The 18,411-nt window shown below is 42.5% G+C and overlaps 1 protein-coding gene across 6 annotated transcripts; it reads left to right on the top strand.

The window, feature by feature from the left end:
* Positions 1–2,351: 2,351 nt before the first annotated feature.
* On the top strand, positions 2,352–18,260 carry LOC116041981 (leucine-rich repeat extensin-like protein 2). Of its 6 annotated transcripts, none has more exons than XM_035995327.1 (5): positions 2,352–2,359; positions 10,856–10,911; positions 11,007–11,180; positions 11,350–11,927; positions 12,000–12,053. In XM_035995327.1, the coding sequence occupies exons 2-4, from the start codon at positions 10,902–10,904 to the stop codon at positions 11,922–11,924; spliced, it is 759 nt and encodes a 252-aa protein (XP_035851220.1). In that variant the 5' UTR covers positions 2,352–2,359; positions 10,856–10,901; the 3' UTR covers positions 11,925–11,927; positions 12,000–12,053. The 6 variants fall into 6 exon arrangements, with proteins under 6 accessions (XP_035851220.1, XP_035851219.1, XP_035851218.1 ...); XM_035995326.1 differs by lacking the exon at positions 2,352–2,359 and adding an exon at positions 10,711–10,776; XM_035995325.1 differs by lacking the exons at positions 2,352–2,359; positions 12,000–12,053 and adding exons at positions 10,712–10,776; positions 18,249–18,260 and having other exon boundaries at positions 10,992–11,180; positions 11,350–11,932.
* The last annotated feature ends 151 nt before the right edge of the window (positions 18,261–18,411 follow it).

Raw genomic sequence — 18,411 nt, 5'->3', positions numbered from 1 at the left:
CTGTAATTATGAGCCCGAGCCCGATTTAAACCCGACACTTTTTTAATACGTGGGCCGTTATAACTGACGTTCTCAACTACAATTCAGAGTTGTTTCAACTGCAGAAATCTGTTTAGAATAATACAAGGACGAAGCCTGTAAACTGAGCTGTTTGTTTATTCAGAATGGAACGGATCGCAAATTGATCCGAATGAAGAAACGTAAAAAAAAAAAGCATATTGTTGTCACTGCCCACGACTTGTTTAAACTGCTTCCATACCTCCGACTTCCACACTTGCTCAAAGGTAATTCTCCTGTTTTTCTTCTTTTCTTTACATCTTCAAGCTGTTGCACTTAAGATACACAATACAGCACAGCAGGCCCGGTGTGATGCGTGCGAGAGGAGGAGACTCCGTGCATGAAGTGCTGCATTTTGTAATTGCAGCCTAAATTTTGTACACATTTTTTACTTTTATATAGCTTATATATACATATTTATAATATTTCTGATTATGGCATAGCTTTCTCCCCACCCAATTAGGCTAAATAGGTAATGGATAAAAAAAAAAATCTGTTCTGGCCCGGCCCGAGGATAGTGGCGGAAAATAACGGCCCGAGCCCGACACGAGACCATGTCGGGCTCGGGTCGGGCTCGGGCTCGGGCCGAGAATCTAAACTCTAATAAGAATCACATTCCCTGGTGTAATGTTATTGTTTCATACAGGGCGCGTTAATGTAAACTTCTGCAAAACATTGTATCCGTCAGTATTGGGGAAATGTGACACCCTTTAATAACACCATCCTTCTGGCTGTCAATCATACTGTCATAGATATGAAATTTGTCACATGTGCTCAGTTTTTTTTTAATTGATATGCATAGTTAATGAGCTGCTTTCTGTCAGACAGCAGTGCAATGCCAGCTTGCTGAACTAAACAAAATCACCATGCATGGATGAGTGCCATATTGTATTGTGTATTATCATTACGCTCACTTGAAGTCAAGGTTCAACCACCCATAGAGGTTAAATACTGGTGACCCCAAGTCAGTAGAACTGTTAAAGCCTGAAGGATGAAAAGTCCCCAAGAATGCACAGCAAGTCCAACTGCCTTGACTTGATGTGACAGATAACCACAGGGGATAGCAAGCAACCACTATGTTCTTTTTTTTTTTTTATTAAGGCTATGCCCTTCTTGTTTTACACTTCGGTTGATGCGGTCCAATGTGTGTTAGATGTAGTTCCGTTCACATACCATACAATGGTGGAGCAACAAAAACACACCGTCCTTGTCTTAAAATTTGGTTCCGCATTACGTGCATCAATCTACATACAATATCTTATATGATGTAACACCACATATCACGGTGTTGAGCTACACTAAATCACAGCGAAGGGAATTCCTTCGCCTCGACAGCCTATACCTCACATATATATGCACACTGTTCTTACCTCATAGGATGCTCAGAAATTTCCACTGCCTCGAGTAGCCTACATTCTGTAACTTCCTAAAGCAGAGTGCAAAAGGTCAGACATAGGAACAAACCAAAAAACAGACAGACTGAGTCGCAAAGACATAGTGTGACATTTTTGGAAATACGCTTATTCGCTTAGTTTAGCTTAAAGGCTGGAAACAGGGGGAAGCAGCTAGCCTGGCTCCAAAGGTAACACAATCTGCCTACCAGCACCTCTAAAGCTCACTAATTAACACGTATATCTCATTTGTTTACTCTGCAGGAGTTATGTTGTCACCATTAGGTTGCCAGGCATCCTGCAGAGACTCCAGGAAGTAACTGCTCCTAACCAAATTATAGAATAAAACCACAATCTGTACACTTCGGTTTTCGTACAGATTAAACAAGCAAAATATACAGTGTTAACTAGTGTGCTTTAGAGGTACAGGTTGGCAGATTTTGCTACCTTCAGACAGAGCCAGGCTAGCAGTTTCCCGCTATTTCCAGTCTTCGTGCTAAGCTAAGCTACCTGGACGCTGGCTGTAGCTTCATATTTATTGTTTATTATCAATATTCTCATCTAACTCTCGCCAAGTAAGAGAATAATCTAATTTCCTAAAATGCCAAACTACTCCTTTAATGACATACTGGTGTATTGATAAGACCTACTTTTCTTTTGACACATCCTTGTCTGTCTGACTGATTCATGCATACGGGCTAGAGGAGAGGGGTTACACTAAGCTAGCTAAGTTAGCTAAGGGTTACAGATATTTAATTTAATATGACATTTGAAAATATTCAATGTTATAATCTTTTTTTCCCCCAGAAAGAATTTCTCCAACATTGATTGCACCATGAAGATTAATTAATTAGATGCCTCAACTTATGATATGTTGCCTAACATAAAACCTGTGGTGCTGAGGCTGCAGGGTGGCTTTGGTCAACATGCTGATGCCACATCCCGCCTCTAAAAACTGGCTGAGTATACAGAAATGAGCCCCAAAGCTGTCTTAATATCTACTAAATATTGTGAATTTAAAAGAAAAACTGCTCTGGGTCTTTAAGTGATATCCTACAACTAAATAACAGCGAGAGAGTCAGGGTGACTATGCAGACATAAAGTTTAATACCCCCACGCTGTCTGCCAAAACAGGAAAAGCAAGGGTAGAAAAAGGACACATTTTTTGGCAGCCCTTCATCAAAAGCATAAAGCAGTGGCCACAAGGGGAGAAGTAAACAGATTAGAAAAGCTATTGACATTTCCACGTTGCAAGGAAAGGGTGTCGAATGGCAGCGAGGATGATAAGGTGTACAGGCATTCGGTCCCCCCGCTCATGTTTTATGTATCTGTGATCACAACTGATCGTGAGAGAAATTAATCAATAACAATGCCGTCGGGATGTGTGGATGACACATGCCACTGCCCACCCCCACCGCCACCTTGTGCCGCTCCCCCTCCTTCTTTCAACACCCTTTGCCACACTCCTCCATTCTCCACCCTCCTTCATTTTCCTCACCCAATCCATTTTGATTCAGGGGCCTGTTGTTCGCCCACATCTAGGTGAGGGATTTTTACATCCCCGGCGTGCTTGGCGGAACTCCATATGGCCGGGATCAAAGGTGTTGCTGGGTGCATGGTTCTGCTTGGTTGCCAGCCACCGCCGTTAATTAGAAAACAAGATCAGAGGCGGTATTAAAATCCAATTAAGCCAGTATGAACAGATTGCCAAGTGATGTTCACTAATGCATTACTGAGCACCATGCAAATTTTAGTGGCAGCATTTGGCTTTATGTTACGTGTTTGTGTCATTAAGTGTGTGTGTGTATTTGGGAGTGTCTCTGAGTGTGTGCGGAAGTGTGTCTGTGCACGTGTCACTTGCTGGCTATCTAAGGCTCTGTGACATTGCCTGATCTTTTCCTTGATACACTAATCTCATATAAACAATCAGCTAAAGCTCCACAGAGCAACAACACCTATACACTCGATAAGATTGGATGATATTGCTTCTTACAATCAAAGCATAATTGAGAATGCTGAATTATTGATCCATCATAATTGAGTTCTCTTTATTTGATTTGTATGAGAAACTAATATGATGCACAGAAAATCCAACAGATTTAGATAAATTGCCTGAGAGTATTCAGGTTTGATACAAAGATCTATATAGCCTTTTCTATTTGGTCTACACTGGCCACTCAAAGACATAAATTACAAGAGGGACAGGAGCATTCCATTTACATCATTTTAAAATTTGAGATGGCTGTCAGCAGATATAATTAAACCATGTTAAGGAATTGGATGAGGCACATTAAAATGCGTACATAAAATCATTCTGCACAATAAGTGCCAATTTAGTCCACGGGTTTCATTCGCCACAGCAGACAGACAGGGCATCTGTACCAAAGACTGACAAGTGGATGCAGCTGGTGGCCTATGGCCCGAAGCCTTCACATTATCACAGACGAGGGCTGTTAATGTTGGGCTGAATGGAGCCCCTTTTGAGATACAAAATAGCATTCTGATTAGAAAGCCAGGAAATACACATCTGAAGTGCCGGAAATTGTCACAATGCAGAACCACGGCACATTTGGCACAGTCTCAAGCTGGGTATAGAGGGGTAAGATGTTAATGAAGGGATGTGCCACTATCAAACACATTTAGATTTCTCATATAGCTGTGCAGTTTATCCGTTTCTTCAGGATATGTTCTTCAGGTCATGGGTTGGGTCAGAGTTTTCTTCGTTATATGTGACAAATAACTGTGTTTTTGGTGTGCACGTAGGTTTGTAGTTAAAATGTTTTTGAGATCTAAATGTTAACTCTTCCAGAGGAGCCACACAATAGGCCTCTTGGCTTCATGGCTGCGCCAGGACATTACATCTTTCCTTATGTTTTAACCTGTCACAATTCTGAACAGTGGAGGCAGGGGCGGAGTGGGACCAAAAAATCTACCGGGAAATTTCGTAGACCACCGGTCAATGGAACTTACTGCCAAGCTAACTTATGCCACAGCCGGCCAAATTGAGAAAAGGAAAGCCACTGACCTACCTTACCGGTAACATGGCTGCTGCTATGTTAAGTCACTTAACATAGCAGCAGCCAAGGGAAGTTACTCATTTTAAAACTAGGAACATCTGCCAACCACTGAAGGACAAATTCAAGAGCCACTCAATAGTAAACCATTAATTTGTCTTTTAATTTACCATGAGCTACTTTCACATTTCACAAGCTTTTGGCTGGCTGGTAGCTGGCGCTAATTCCCATCTGTGCCTAGCTGTGACATTAGCTGCTTAGCAAAGTTAGCTTATTTCACCTGTAGTATCTTTACTCGTTGATGCCCGGAACATGTCCGTTATTTTGGAGCATTTCGCTGCCTCCTCCTCCATAATTAAAAAAAAATAAAAGTCAGACCTTCTCAGCGCCACCTTTCCCTTTTCTTTTATGGCTTTCCATCATTAGACTCACACACTGTCTGTTAACGTTACCGATAGACTTCCAAATGTGACGAGGAAAAAAAGAGGTGTTCGATGGCTTTACGTCATGGGCCGATCAGGGCTATGCCATTTGGGGAGGGGCCGCTCACTGATTCCCCTATATTTCTGAAAATCCTAGACATGGTTGTGACCTGCACTTCGTTAGTGCTTCCTGATTAGCCTGTGTTTGTATTGAAATAAGAGGCTGCTGCGGCCTGCCGTATACGGGTTGAGCAGAGGCTGCACAGTTTGACAGTTTGACCCCACACCAGGCCACCAGATGGTGTTGCTAAGAACTTGCAATGTATAACTATTATCAGACCGGCCTTCGCAGCCTCAAAACACTACTGGCCCACTGGGAAAAGTCCCAACTCTCACGATTACCACTCCGCTACTGAGTGGAGGGACCACTGGCAAGACACTCTCTACATAAGGGACAACTACCGTCCCAGCACTCAGGAGGTCAAAACCATCCCCACGAAGCACTAATGGTGGTGCAGCGACTGGACAAAACCAGCCCAATGGAGGAGTTGGTGTACATCGTTTTTACTCAACGCTAGCCTGAGAACTACACCAGGACAGACCAATAGCTGTCCTTCCCCGAAAAAACAACCCTATAAATCGTTTTGTCATGCAGCAATTACAACCCATATTTACGTTTTATTTTTAGGCAGCGCCCTCTAGGAGCTGTAGTAATTATGACAGCAGCAAAGCAGGAAGTAAGGTGACGAAGTATAAGAGTGACAAACTCTGCATAACAAGGTAGGTTGGGGTGGTGAATGGGTCAAACAAACAGGACTTTTAACCAGGAGACCAGGCATAGTGTCCTGTTTGAAAATAAAAGTAAATGGCAAGTTTTTTCAACTTTACTGAACAAACGGAACTACCGGTATGTCACGTTCTGTGTCACGTGTGTAACCAGAAGTGAAGTAACCAAGTACTATTTGTGCCTAAACCTAACCCCACTACGACCATTTTACAACGTTAATGACGTGTTTAAAACTGTGATCATTGTTTAGGTATGAGGACAGAAAACGCTCCGAAAAAGCGCTAATTTATGAAACACTTACACCGGGAACACACCGCAGGCGTTAAGTGTCACGTAGCGTAGATACGTGCCTGATCGTGCGCCTGACATTTCACACCAGACGTGTATTTCTACGCGCCGGTCACAAAGCGATCCTTCTCCTCTCGGCTCTCTCTCTCCGATAGAAAGAGACAGAATGAGTGAGGAAAACTAGCAATTGTGGCGTGTGTGTGTGTGTGTGTGTTGTGTGTTGTGTGTGTGTGTGTGTCACTCTCTCTCTGTCCGTCCGACGGTCTCTCTCCGTGTGCCTGATCGCGTGTCTCGCTGTGAGAAGTCAAGACAGCCGTAATCACCATGAACCTAGGTGTTTTATTTTGAAATGTGCTTTATTTTTGTAAAGAATCCGGCTGCACTGTGGTCTTCCTGTATGTGATTACCTGCCTGGCTTGACACATACGCTCGCATATCGCGTAAAAAATAGAGGAGACGCCGAATCGCTGCAGCGTGTGGGCATACGCGGACGCTACGCGCGCCCAGTGTGGCCAGATTGGATAACATGGGCGGCGAAATAAAAATAGCTGCGCTACGCTGCTATACGCGACGCTTACACCTGCGGTGTGTCCCTGGTGTTATGGGTCGTATTAGAGGGTAGTAATCAACTACCAATGTGGTCGTAGAGTTTGGCGGATCAAATAACATTTTTGTTTTCCAGTCTTTCAGGTACATGTAGGTGAAGATTTGGTCTGCCTTTATCTGCACTTGATGGACACTAGATTGTAAATGCCCGGTTATAAGACCTGACCTTGGGTTCACAAATATTATGCCCTGCCCAAACATGAAATTATAAGTGTATCTTAGGACACAACATGTTACCAAAGTTTTAACTGCCTATCTAGGCACAGCTTTGATGCTTTAGGAAACATTTCTCATTTTTCATTTCATTGAAGAGAACCCATAATAAAACCATATGCATTTCAAAGAAGCAGGCACATTTATTTGTCAAACAAAGATATATTTTTGAATACTATTCCATTTAGGAGTGCCAGCTCCAAATCTCTGGTATTGTACAAAATGAAATCATTAGGTGCATCAATTCATCATTACTTGTGCTTTTCCTGCTACAACAAATCAAAATTTGCACTGTGAAAATGTCTGCGTCTAAAGTTGAACCTTAAAAGTGCATACAATTACCTTGAGTAGGTGTTTAGAATAATGGTCATTGGTCATATGAAATCAACTGTACAACCTTTTACCCCCTGTGATGCATTGCTGATCTGTAATGTCAACTACCTCAGCTCAAGCATTAGAAAGACAGATGCCACATATCTATCTTCTGATGCAATGTCTACATTAATTAAAAGCCATGCATTTTCGAACACGTCGGTGGTGGGGGGGGGCACGAGTGCTGTAAAGGGGTGTCAGACTTTTTTTACTACACTGTGAATAAAGGGGGCATTCATAAACAAATCAAAAACGTCTCGGGCAGTCATGATCTATAGTTTGGTTTGAGCTGTGTCTTTAACAAGGATGAATCAATACCCAATCTGTTACAGTGACATTGCCTGATGTCATTAATGGACAGTGGGCATCCTAATTCATAAAACAAATCACCTCGGAAAGACTCTCCATTGATCTTTAATTAGAAGCAGCTGTTAATCACCTTTACGACTCTCCTCGGTGGCACTATAATGGTTTCTGCAGTGAAGCCACAGCAGTTCTGTTCCAGCTAAAGAACAGCAGCATCAGCACGGTGTGTTTACCGTCTGTGTTTATGTACAGCACACCGCGCTGTTAATGGATCCACTCCGGGTATTTTGAATATTTTATAATTGTGATTTTTTATTCAATTTATTCCTGAGAGAACAAGAGAATTACAAAGTCTTCTTCTCTAACCCTGGCACTGTGACAACCTAAAATCCTCTTTTTCTAATGGTCTTTTCAGGCATTGGGACAAACAATGACCCACAGGAGGGAAATGGCAATTACCTCCAGTAAGGCGGCCACTTCACACACCTGTCACAACACAGATGAACCCATCATAAAGGGCCGGTGGAGAGGGACAAAAACGAGGAAGCTTTCCCTCGGTGACCCTTCAGTTTTCACAGTCTCTCCTCTTTTTCAGCTCAACTATTAAGACATAAAGGGGTCAGTCCCCAGACAGCTCCATCCTTCATCCCTCCCTCACACACTCATCTTTGACATAAACCCTTGCAGTGGTCTCTTATTGATAGCCACAGAGCATTGAAATCAGGATTATAATTGAACTTTTTTGTTTGTACCTTGAGAAAATGGCTTCCAGATTCTGGATTTTGTCAATTATCACTTCTTTTGTGAGTTTCCTGAGTGGGAAGGTCTCTTCTATTTTCATTATTTTAATGATCAAACATAAGTCCTTAATGTTAACTGACTTCATTATAACCATACATAGTTTCACAGAAATCTTTAAAACGGAAGATCAGTTTGAGACGTAAAAGACAGGGCAAATCATTTAATCGTTTGAGTGATCTGAAGCAGTGCTCCAAAAAATATCGCATGAAGCGCAGCAAAAAAAAAAAAATGAATACACATTTTGCCATATGTTGCGATTTGGCATCTGGCGTCCTCCCATGCGAGTTGATGTGAAGGTGGAATCTGGTTTGACTTAACCATGTGGCACATACAGGCCTAAACAAACATTTATTTCAGATGTCTGGCTCTAAAAACCAGATAAAAAGCAGCGGCTATATGAGGAAATAATTTGCTCATAAAATTCATAGATCTTTGTACTTGAGTGTGATTCCTTCAAGTGATTTATGGCTCCCTCTTAAGATAATGAAACAGAAATAAAATCCCATGGGGAAAAGATCTAAGTTTTATTTACAGTCGTTCACATCAGTGTGATTTTCTTTGATGAGATTTGGTCATTTATTGTCAAATTTACTCATTTATCTGTCTAACCTCACACACTCAATTTGATGTGCACAAAGAACAGCAGATCCTTTATTCTCAGCAGAAATTCCTCACATTTGAATACCTTTGTGGTATGAAAACCATATCATTAAGTACACCGCAGAAATAGAGAAGGCATCAGATTCCATTACCATGTACAACTGCTTAACTCTTGACTTTTTTTTTTCTTCCAGAATTCGCAGGATGTGTACAGACCAGTGTTTTAAATCTACCCCCAGCAAGAGCAAACGACCCAATTGCCTTGTGATTAACGTACAATAAAAGAATGTGATGGCTTAAAGAAGCAGCAGGAAAAGCTGCCCAGTGAAAGATGGGTGTATGGCGCACTCTATAATTAAGCCAGTCTGCACTTGATGAAAGTAGATCACACTGGCGGGCCACGGCTTCACAGCCAGTTTGTTTTTACGACATAATTACAGTCCAAATCAAATGAGAAGATTTAATATTGCACCACGACGAGCATGTGCCCAATGCCAACAATGACACTGACCCCCCTGAGGCGAGGTGTGCATGTGTGTGTGTGTGTGTGTGTGTGTGTGTGTGTGTGTGTGTGTGTGTGTGTGTGTGTGTGTGTGTGTGTGTGTGTGCGCGCACGGGCAGGTCGGGCGTCAGGAAGCCGACAGCAGAGAAGCTTCCCCACCGCAGTAGCTATGTACCTGTGTCTGGGCCCCTCTGGGAGGTCTGACACCAATGGAATTACGCTGACAGTGGGACAGAGGCTAGGGAGGAGAGAAAATAGTTTGTCTGTGAAATAAAAAGAGAGGGAAGGTGAAGCGCAAAGGGAGGGAGAAGGAGCTATGAGGAGGAGAGTTTACCTGGAAGGAATCAATCAAGTAGAAGCAGGCGAGGGAGAGGAAACAGAGAACAAAGGACTGAGAAATGAAAATAGATACAAGTGAGGTTATGACAGTCGGAGCAAGTGAAGAAGAGACTGAAAGCAGCAGACTGAAATACGCAGACAGCGAGGGTGTGGCTGTAGTGCAAAGATAAATAAATGTTTTGCTTGACTGTGTCTCCATGGCGAGATGACGGCCAGTGTTAAGGAGGGCTTGTGAAGTCACAACCCACGGAGTTGTTTTAGTGCTAGAAACCGGATCAGTTGAAGACAAATCAGTGTGAAAGTGGAACACATCAGGTGTCTTCACAGTCAAGCCAGGACACTCATCCGTTGTACTGTTTTCAAATGCAGAAGAGTTTAAAGAAAACTAGAATGTCAAACTGTCAAACAATGGACTGTAGTTTTCCTACAGTTAAAGACTTTGAATATATAGGGAGGCAATTATAGCGACCATTGTCATTTCTGTTCTGACTAAAACCTCCCACCAAATGATTGTGTTTTTCTTCCCTGAGAAAATACTTTTTGAAATATAGTATATGTATATAAATATATATATATATATATATATATATATATATATATATAAATATATATATATATATATATATATATATATATATATATATATATATATACACACATATACTATATTTCAAAAAGTAAGTAATTTCTAACCATTCAGAAATACAGAAGTGTGTATATGGATCCTGCTTGGGCATGTTCAATAAGATTACTAAATGAAAAAGAGAAACACCAGAATAACAAGGAACACAAAAACTAAGGACGATGTGTTGAGGATTGTAATCTAAAGCACCTAATGTAGCAATGGGCAACATAACCCTTGAAGACAACTGGACCAGTTATGATACACTCACTGCTGCAGTTTCAGCATGGGGGATCCACCTTAATCAGGATTCAATTGCTCGCAGCTGTGTGTCGTTAACTGGCTATGTTCTGATTGGTCAGGGCAGGTCACCTGTAGCACTTATAAACCTTTCACAGGATCCCAGTGGCACCTGAGCTGTTCATTCAACATGATGGCTGTTTGGTGCATGTCTGGGTGAGCGTCAGTTTGTTTGTGGTGTTTTGACTGATTTCTGATAAGTAGTTGTACTTATGCTTTGTCTGCTTTTTAATAGGGCTTTGCTCCTTGTTTTGCTGACTGGTTTGAGTTACAGTTACCCTATGAAGCAAGGTAAAGTATCATTGCTGTTCACATTTAAGTAGTGTAATTGTTTAAAAGCCTATCCTGATGACTATCTCTACTAACTACAGTTGGTGCAAACCCTGCTTCTGCTGGCTCTAACTGGATGTTGCCTTCTGGTGGGTTTGCCCCTTCTGGTTCTTGGGCTGCCTCTAAAACTGTCTCAAATCCAGCTCAGTCCAGTTTTCAGAATGCACCAGCACCTCCAGGATATGCTCAAGGCTCCTCGGCAGGCCCAGCTCCCCCTGCCTCTAAACAAGGTAACTAATGCTAATGTGACTTAACTAAGCTAGCTAAACTTGAGCTGTCAGGGTCTCTAAATGTCTGAAGTGATGTGGGTAGTGAATGCCCATGTTTAGCAAAGGAACCTTGCTGTTAAATTCATTGCCTTGAATTCTACTTGCTAACATCACTTACTTCTGCTCCTAGGGATTTCCTGGGCTGTTGCGCCTCCCCCTCAACCACTTGGCCTTAACATTGTGAGCCGGCCTGATTCTTCTCTTCCACAGTACCAGGCAGGTGAACTGATCCAGGAACAGAAAAGCTTTGAGCATGGCAACTCTGAATCTGAGACCGAAGAGCAAGGTTCCATACCACCACCTCCTTTTGTCTACGCTGCACCACCTCCACAAGGCTTTAATGGAGGACTTGTGCCATCAGGCCTGGTCCCTTATCCTTACCCAAATCCTTACCCTTACTATGACTACATGTTCCTGACTGGCCAGTATCCTCCAGGCACGTATACTTACACCAGCAACAGCTTTGAGCAGGGGAGGGACAGCTGGGAGAATGCTCGCTACACAAGGGACAACTATCCCAGCACTCAGCAGGCCAAGAACATCCCTTATAAACATCGGACCGTCAGGCAGGCGAGTATTGGGAGCGCTAGTCATGGTCAGAGTGGTGCAGCGACTGGACAACAGCAGCTCTACAGTGGAGTTGATGTACAAGGTTCTTACTCGCAGCTGGGCCGACAACGGGGAGAGCCAAGATCATTCATGTAAAAGGTACTGTTCTGTGCTTCACAGTAAAATATCCCCAAAGCTTGAGATTAACAAGTTTCCTTTTCTGTCTTTCAGGCTGGCTACCAGGTGAATCTGTAAAGAGCTGTCAATAAAATCTTAACCTGTATATATTTGCCTTAGTTTTCAATGTTTACTTCAAAGTGATGGGCGCAGGGTTTAATTTGACAGCAGTTGTTGCAGAATTCCAGCCATAGAACGCTAAAACACACTGAGCAAAGATCCAAAAACCTATGCAAGTGCAAACAGAACTGACTTTTAGCACTTGTGTCAATAGGGTTTCCTTCTTCCCTGAGCAAAGTACAGGGGTGACATGCTATGGATACCACTTTATTGGGAAGTGTCAACTCTGCCAAGCTTAATCTGACAAGTGGGTATGTACTGTTGCCTGTGCTTTTGCATGTTTTCACAATCTTTGCTGTGCAAATAAATAACTGACTTGCAAGAATCCAAGCGGGCACGTCTACCTGAGTGGCATCAATGCTACTGAAAGGAGCATTGGGACATAACATTTAGCCCATGTTGTTGGCTGCCAGTTAAGATGGGCTTGTGCACTTACAACCAAGGTTATTATAGTTTTGCATTTTTCACTTTGTTTTGACTTTTTTCAAATTTAGTTTTTATAGCAGGTTTGCTAGTTTTTGAAAATGCTTAGTTTTGGTTTAGTTTTTGACCTTTTTTGTAAAATATGGGTTATTGGGATTCAGAAAGTATTTTGTAATAACTCAACAATTTCTTAAATATGTATTCAACACCAGTAAATTGTAGCCTACATATGGTCATAAATATGTAAACTGCCTACACAAGACGCTGCAGTATAAGTGCAAAATGTGTAAGTGATGTTTCAGAAAACCTCAATAGCAAACAGACTAAAGACATGAACAGGTGTTTTGAACTTTGGTTTGAGTAAAGTGGCGAACTTTTTGAAGTCCATCGAGTCAGTTGTGTAGACATCCCAGTATCAATCCACATAAACCCACACTTCCTCCCACATTTGGTGTTCCTGCGTATTTACTAACCAGCAGCTGTCAGGTCGCTGATGAAAGCCTTCCTGTAGTCTTGTCTGTCATGCTGCAGCTGGCCCTGTATCCATACATCCATGCCTGTAACGTTACCGGGGTTAGCTTCTGTTTTGGGGAAAGGGGGCTTTGTGTTCTCCTTTACCTTGTTAAGGTAAGCTAAGTTAGCCTCCTAGCTTGTGTGCGCTTCTCAAATGTACTTTCAAATTCGTGGGATTTTTCCCTGTAATAAATTGCCCACATATTTTACCACCTTCCACTGCAAGGCGTTTTTATCTGACAGTCATCAAATAGGACTGCCGCTTTCTTCCGGCTTTCGGTACCGCTATGATGGCACGGAGCCACAGACATGTTCAATTTGACGTGGAATGTCAGAATTTCTGGGTTCCCAGTCGGAAACTATACGTCTACGGGAAATGTCATGGTCGGAGAGATATAACGTTATTTTCTCTATGAAAGATCGACAAAGACAAACTGACATTTACTTGATAATTTTATTTTAGTTAGTTTTGCAAACACATTACAGTTTTAGTTTATCGTTTTTTTGTAATGCCTCATTTTTATTTCAGTTAACGACTTTTTTCCCACCTAGTTTTCGTTATTTCGTTCGTTTTCGTTAACGATTATAACCTTGCTTACGACCCACTTGATCCTCATCAGTTCAGTGTTGGGTGGCTCACATGACATACATATCAGTTCTCCTAAATTGCATCCCTGGCTCCTTCCCTCACGTCTTAGTCCATCCCACTGAGGAAGCATAGGAGAGAGGAAACTACAAAAGGTTTTTAGAGGGATGAGACGTCCTTTCCTCAGAAGAGTCATATGAATTTGTCAGCTGTATGGGTGGTGTTGGCAACCCTTTCAGCTACACGGCTTCTGGGAAGGATGCTCTCGTGTATCCTCCCTCATCCCTCCTCGGGGCAGGAATAAGAGCTTTGAGATGGCCTTCACGAGGGAGGGCCAGAGCAAATTCGGGTTCAGCCGAGGAGATCAAATAAGGAAACTGAGATGCACCTATAAGGTGTCAGTCATGTCCATTCACTCATCAGTGTTATTGTTTGCAAGAGTTAAGAGGAAACTTAATGTAATTGTCAAACAATGAATTCAAGTAAGGAATTTTCTCTATTATAAAGGAGCAATTATAGCAACCATAAGCAGTCATTTCTGTTTTGAGATGAGTACCATTTTTGATGCTCGATGACATGGTGACGCCATAAACGACCAAAACCTCCCACAGTGGCTTTTCCTCCCTCTGAAAAGTCAGCGTTTCCTGTCCTTTAGTTACACGCTCGACATGACCACAAAGCCTTTGTTCCTTTGGGTCAGATTCTCCCAGAAGAGAGAATCTTCCCAAGCCACAGCTGTTGAGTGACCACACTGCTCTCTCTGTCCTGACCACCCTTTTAAATTGCTCTCCCTCCATCCATTCCTGACTTTTTTTTTTTCCCCCCCCTTTTCCCAAGAGCAGCCAGCTGGGCTGGATTTACTATGGTCTCTGTGTCGCAGGGCCAAGCCCAGTCTGCTTACTGGGCGGGCAGCGCCATTTGACTGGGTACTGGTCAGGGCCGGTAGATTAGTAACTGGATATCTACAGAGAGGCCAGAGGGGCCTGGGCCCTGTGATCCAGTGGAAAGTCGGGTCTCTGCGGTGGCCTTGTGGTTCTGTGTGGCCCAGGATGGGAACCGCAATCCCTGCTGACACCCTGTTCCCAGAGGACGTGGTTTTACTCCAAACCCATCTCCCGCGACTCTCTGTCTGTGACTACAGGGCCTCTGCCCAGTGCTTTCTGGTGAAGAGAATACGGCACCTCCTCACCACTGGTGCTGGAGGACACTTTTCTCCCACGGAGCTGGGCACACAGGAGGGGGCCTTCTCCTAAACAATCTTAAAAAGAGCTTTTTAACCTCATGTCACATAGAAGTGGCCAGACTGGGTCGTGAGCACACATTTGTGTGGCCTCTGATTATATGGAGTACCCTTTTAAAGAAAATGGACTGTTTAGTACAAGTATAAGGCTTTGCCAAAATACGTTTTATAATGAGATGCTTGAGGTTGTGATATGATTTGTAATTTTGCAAGACAAATACAGAACTTTATTCTGCAGCATGTCAATTTGATAAAATATGTGTAATGCCCTACAAATTGCCTCCTCTGTGTTTAAAATATGAAGAGAAAGAATAACTTGAAATGGTTATTTTTCTTTTTACCTTTTTTTGAATCATTAACATCATTAAACATCTGCAGCCACTAACAGTTTGCAGAAAGTCATGCTATTGCAATTGTTATGTTAATAGTTTCACCATTGCTAGGATAAGAGCTGTGGGAATGTGGCATTCTCAACATGTGCATTTCTGTTGACCAGAAAACAAGAATCATCAACATGGCACCCAGATGTCAGCCTTCAGGCACACACACACAGTTACGATCAGATCCTTCTTGCAAAACACCAAATCCTCTGTGTAAGATGATGTTTGAAGGATTGGTCAGAATATTTTGATGTAATACCCATTTTAATATTGAACCATGCATAATGTGACACTGGGACACTTAAGGGTCGTTGAGTGTGTGGGTGTCAAGAGCTGGCAACCATCGAGAATTCCTCCCGATTTGTCTCACACAAACCCACCGCCTTCTGCGCAAGCCCTATTTCCTTTCTTCACTCCTGTATCTCCGCTCTAGTGTCTCTTCTCCTGCTTCTCCACACACACACACACACACACACACACACACTTTCTGTTATGCTATCCAATGGCCTGGAGGCTCAAGCAAGGACAGGCTTGACTGCCGTTGGCCTGATATCAAGAAATACCTGATGGGACCCAACACTCATGCCAGGACTCATTTATGAAGCATGAGGCTGTCATCAGCTACCTTCAGTAATAAAAGCTGTGAGTCACACTCTCATTTGTATTGTTTTCAAAAAAAACAAGGGAGTTGTACGAGCGGTCATCTGCAAAGTAACATTTTTTTTTTTTTAAACAATGCACTGGTATAGTGGCACAATGTGCAATATTTGTCATATTCTGAGCAAGATTCACTACCTACCATCTATCTGTGTCTTGTCTTGCCCCGAGAACGTTAACTGCAAGCTAGCTAGATTCCTCACTGACAACATATGTGTCTCAACCATAAAACATCAACTCCGAGACCTTTAAAACATCACACTTCCAACATCCACTGCAGTTTGCATTCCCTCTAACGACTAACTCTATGGACATTTGAGTGTTAGAAAATGTGACTTTGTAGCTGCTGATTAAAACATTAAAAATGTATATAATAAGTAATAACATTTATTTCATGCATTTCCAACACTGGTTTAAAAAAATAAAATAAAAAATGTTTTGAATTTGTTGAGCAACAACTCGTATGATGCCTTGAGGCTGTATCTCAGAAACCAACTTAACACAAGACAGCATCAGTGTGAATGCAGTCGTTTTAAAGTTATCATGTACAGTGTTTCTGTCTCTTCCAGCCCTGTCTCCTAAAAACTATTGTGGCAGCATGAGAGGGGGGGGCGTGCGCACGTTGGAGCGCAACACGCACTTAACACAGAACAGAGAAAATTATGTCTAGGACGAATCCGACCCAAAAACACAGACAACGCCACCCTGGGAATTTCACCCAGAGAATGATTTTACCCCTTAACTCCAATGTTACCAATACAATTAAGGACACAGGTTGGTATACAGTTAGTGAGATACGTGGTTCAGTTTAAAAAGACAAGAATATTTTATTTATTATATAGTATTTAAAAAAAAAACAACAAAAAAAAAAACATTCATTCCTACGGGAAGGGGAAATTATAATCGTTGCTGAGGCTTACCAGTGGACGAGAAGGGGGTCACGAGGGTAGTGAGGGATCCCAGGGAGAGTCACCCGTGAACAGACACTCGCACAACAGTGAATAAAGCAATAGAAATTGGGGTAGACAGCACAGCACACAGGAAGGGGATACCGCCACCCGGACACCAGCACCACCACCTTCGGCTCTCAGCAACTGAACACTGCGACAAAAAGGACACCCTCGATTAAGGGGGTTCACTCACAACGGAAAGAAAGAAAACCAATGTACTTATGATCAAAACAGAGATGGGGACTCGAGTCTGAGACTCGGACTCGAGTCGCACAAACAGCTGACTTCAGACTTGACTTGCGACTCGACCCAAAAGACTTCAGACACGAGCTTCGAGACTCGTCAACATGTTTTCATGCAATTACTGCTTTTTATATCTAAATTTATTAATGTATTTCTATTTTCTTTTATTGGCACATTGGGGAAACGTACGACGAGCCTCATGTCCCCTGCCCTTTGCCATACTGTGCAACGTAACGCATGCGTTATGCCTTATGTGTGCGCACTCACATAAAAAAGAAATACATTCACAATGTCGACACCAAGTCCTCCCGGAGTTGTGCCTTTTGTCATTAGTTTTGCTTTCAATAACTTGGTAAACAGTGGCAGTAGGCTAACAGCTACATGCAAGGTGTGTGGCACCAAGATAAATGATGCCGGATCAACAACGTCGAACTTCATCAGGCGTCTCAAAACACACCCAGATAGGTCAGTCACTTGCTAATGTGAAAGAGACGTTACATTTAGCATATATCATCACAGGTAACATGCTAACCATTGCAAAGTGTTGTGCTAATGCTGGGAACAGGCACATTGTATCTTTATAGTTAGTAGTTGCTGAGGCTCAGAAATCCATGGTGCACAGGAGGCACGACACACGGATCCATCTCCCCAGGAACAAACGCTGTGTCGGGGGGGCTAACTCATGTGATGCGTAATTGATCCCGTGGATGATTTGTAGACTATTAAGTGAACAAGGTGTACCCGGTCCACCAAACACTGGGCCGTCTTGACTGTCTTAATTCTGCACATATTTCTGTTGCTGTAGTCCTATTTACTATTTCTCCTCCTCTGAGTCGGAGCTCCCTCACGCTGGACTCAGTTTCACTGAGCATACTAACACTTAGAAAATAAATTACTTTTACATACTATTACATCAGTGAGTTCAAACTGCTTATTGTACGTAATTTGGACTGACACTGAGGTGCACGTTGTTCTGTAACTGGTGTGGCGCTGCCATTATTCTCTTGATTTCCACTTCGACATTAGACATATTTTTGAGTGAAAGAGACGTTACATTTAGCATATATCGCCACAGGTAACAAGCTTACCATCGCAAAGTGTTGTGCTAATGTTGGGAACAGGCACATTGTATCTTTATAGTTGTATCCATATGATGTGACAGACTTAGGTTAATATTTCACCAGGTCCGAGGGCTAGAGGGATATGTTAAGTAGACCCCATAAAGTTATCCCACAACTGATTTTAATACTGTACTGTATGGATGGTAGCTACAGGACATGCTTTGAATTCATAAGATTTAACAATACAGTGTTAGGGACAGATCAGATGGCCAGAGACTTGAGACTTGACTTGG

This window comes from Sander lucioperca, chromosome 19, assembly GCF_008315115.2.
Source record: "Sander lucioperca isolate FBNREF2018 chromosome 19, SLUC_FBN_1.2, whole genome shotgun sequence".
NCBI classification, from domain to species: domain Eukaryota; kingdom Metazoa; phylum Chordata; class Actinopteri; order Perciformes; family Percidae; genus Sander; species Sander lucioperca.
The sequence above is the reverse complement of the archived record's forward strand: the minus strand, read 5'-3'. Positions and strand labels throughout refer to the sequence as shown.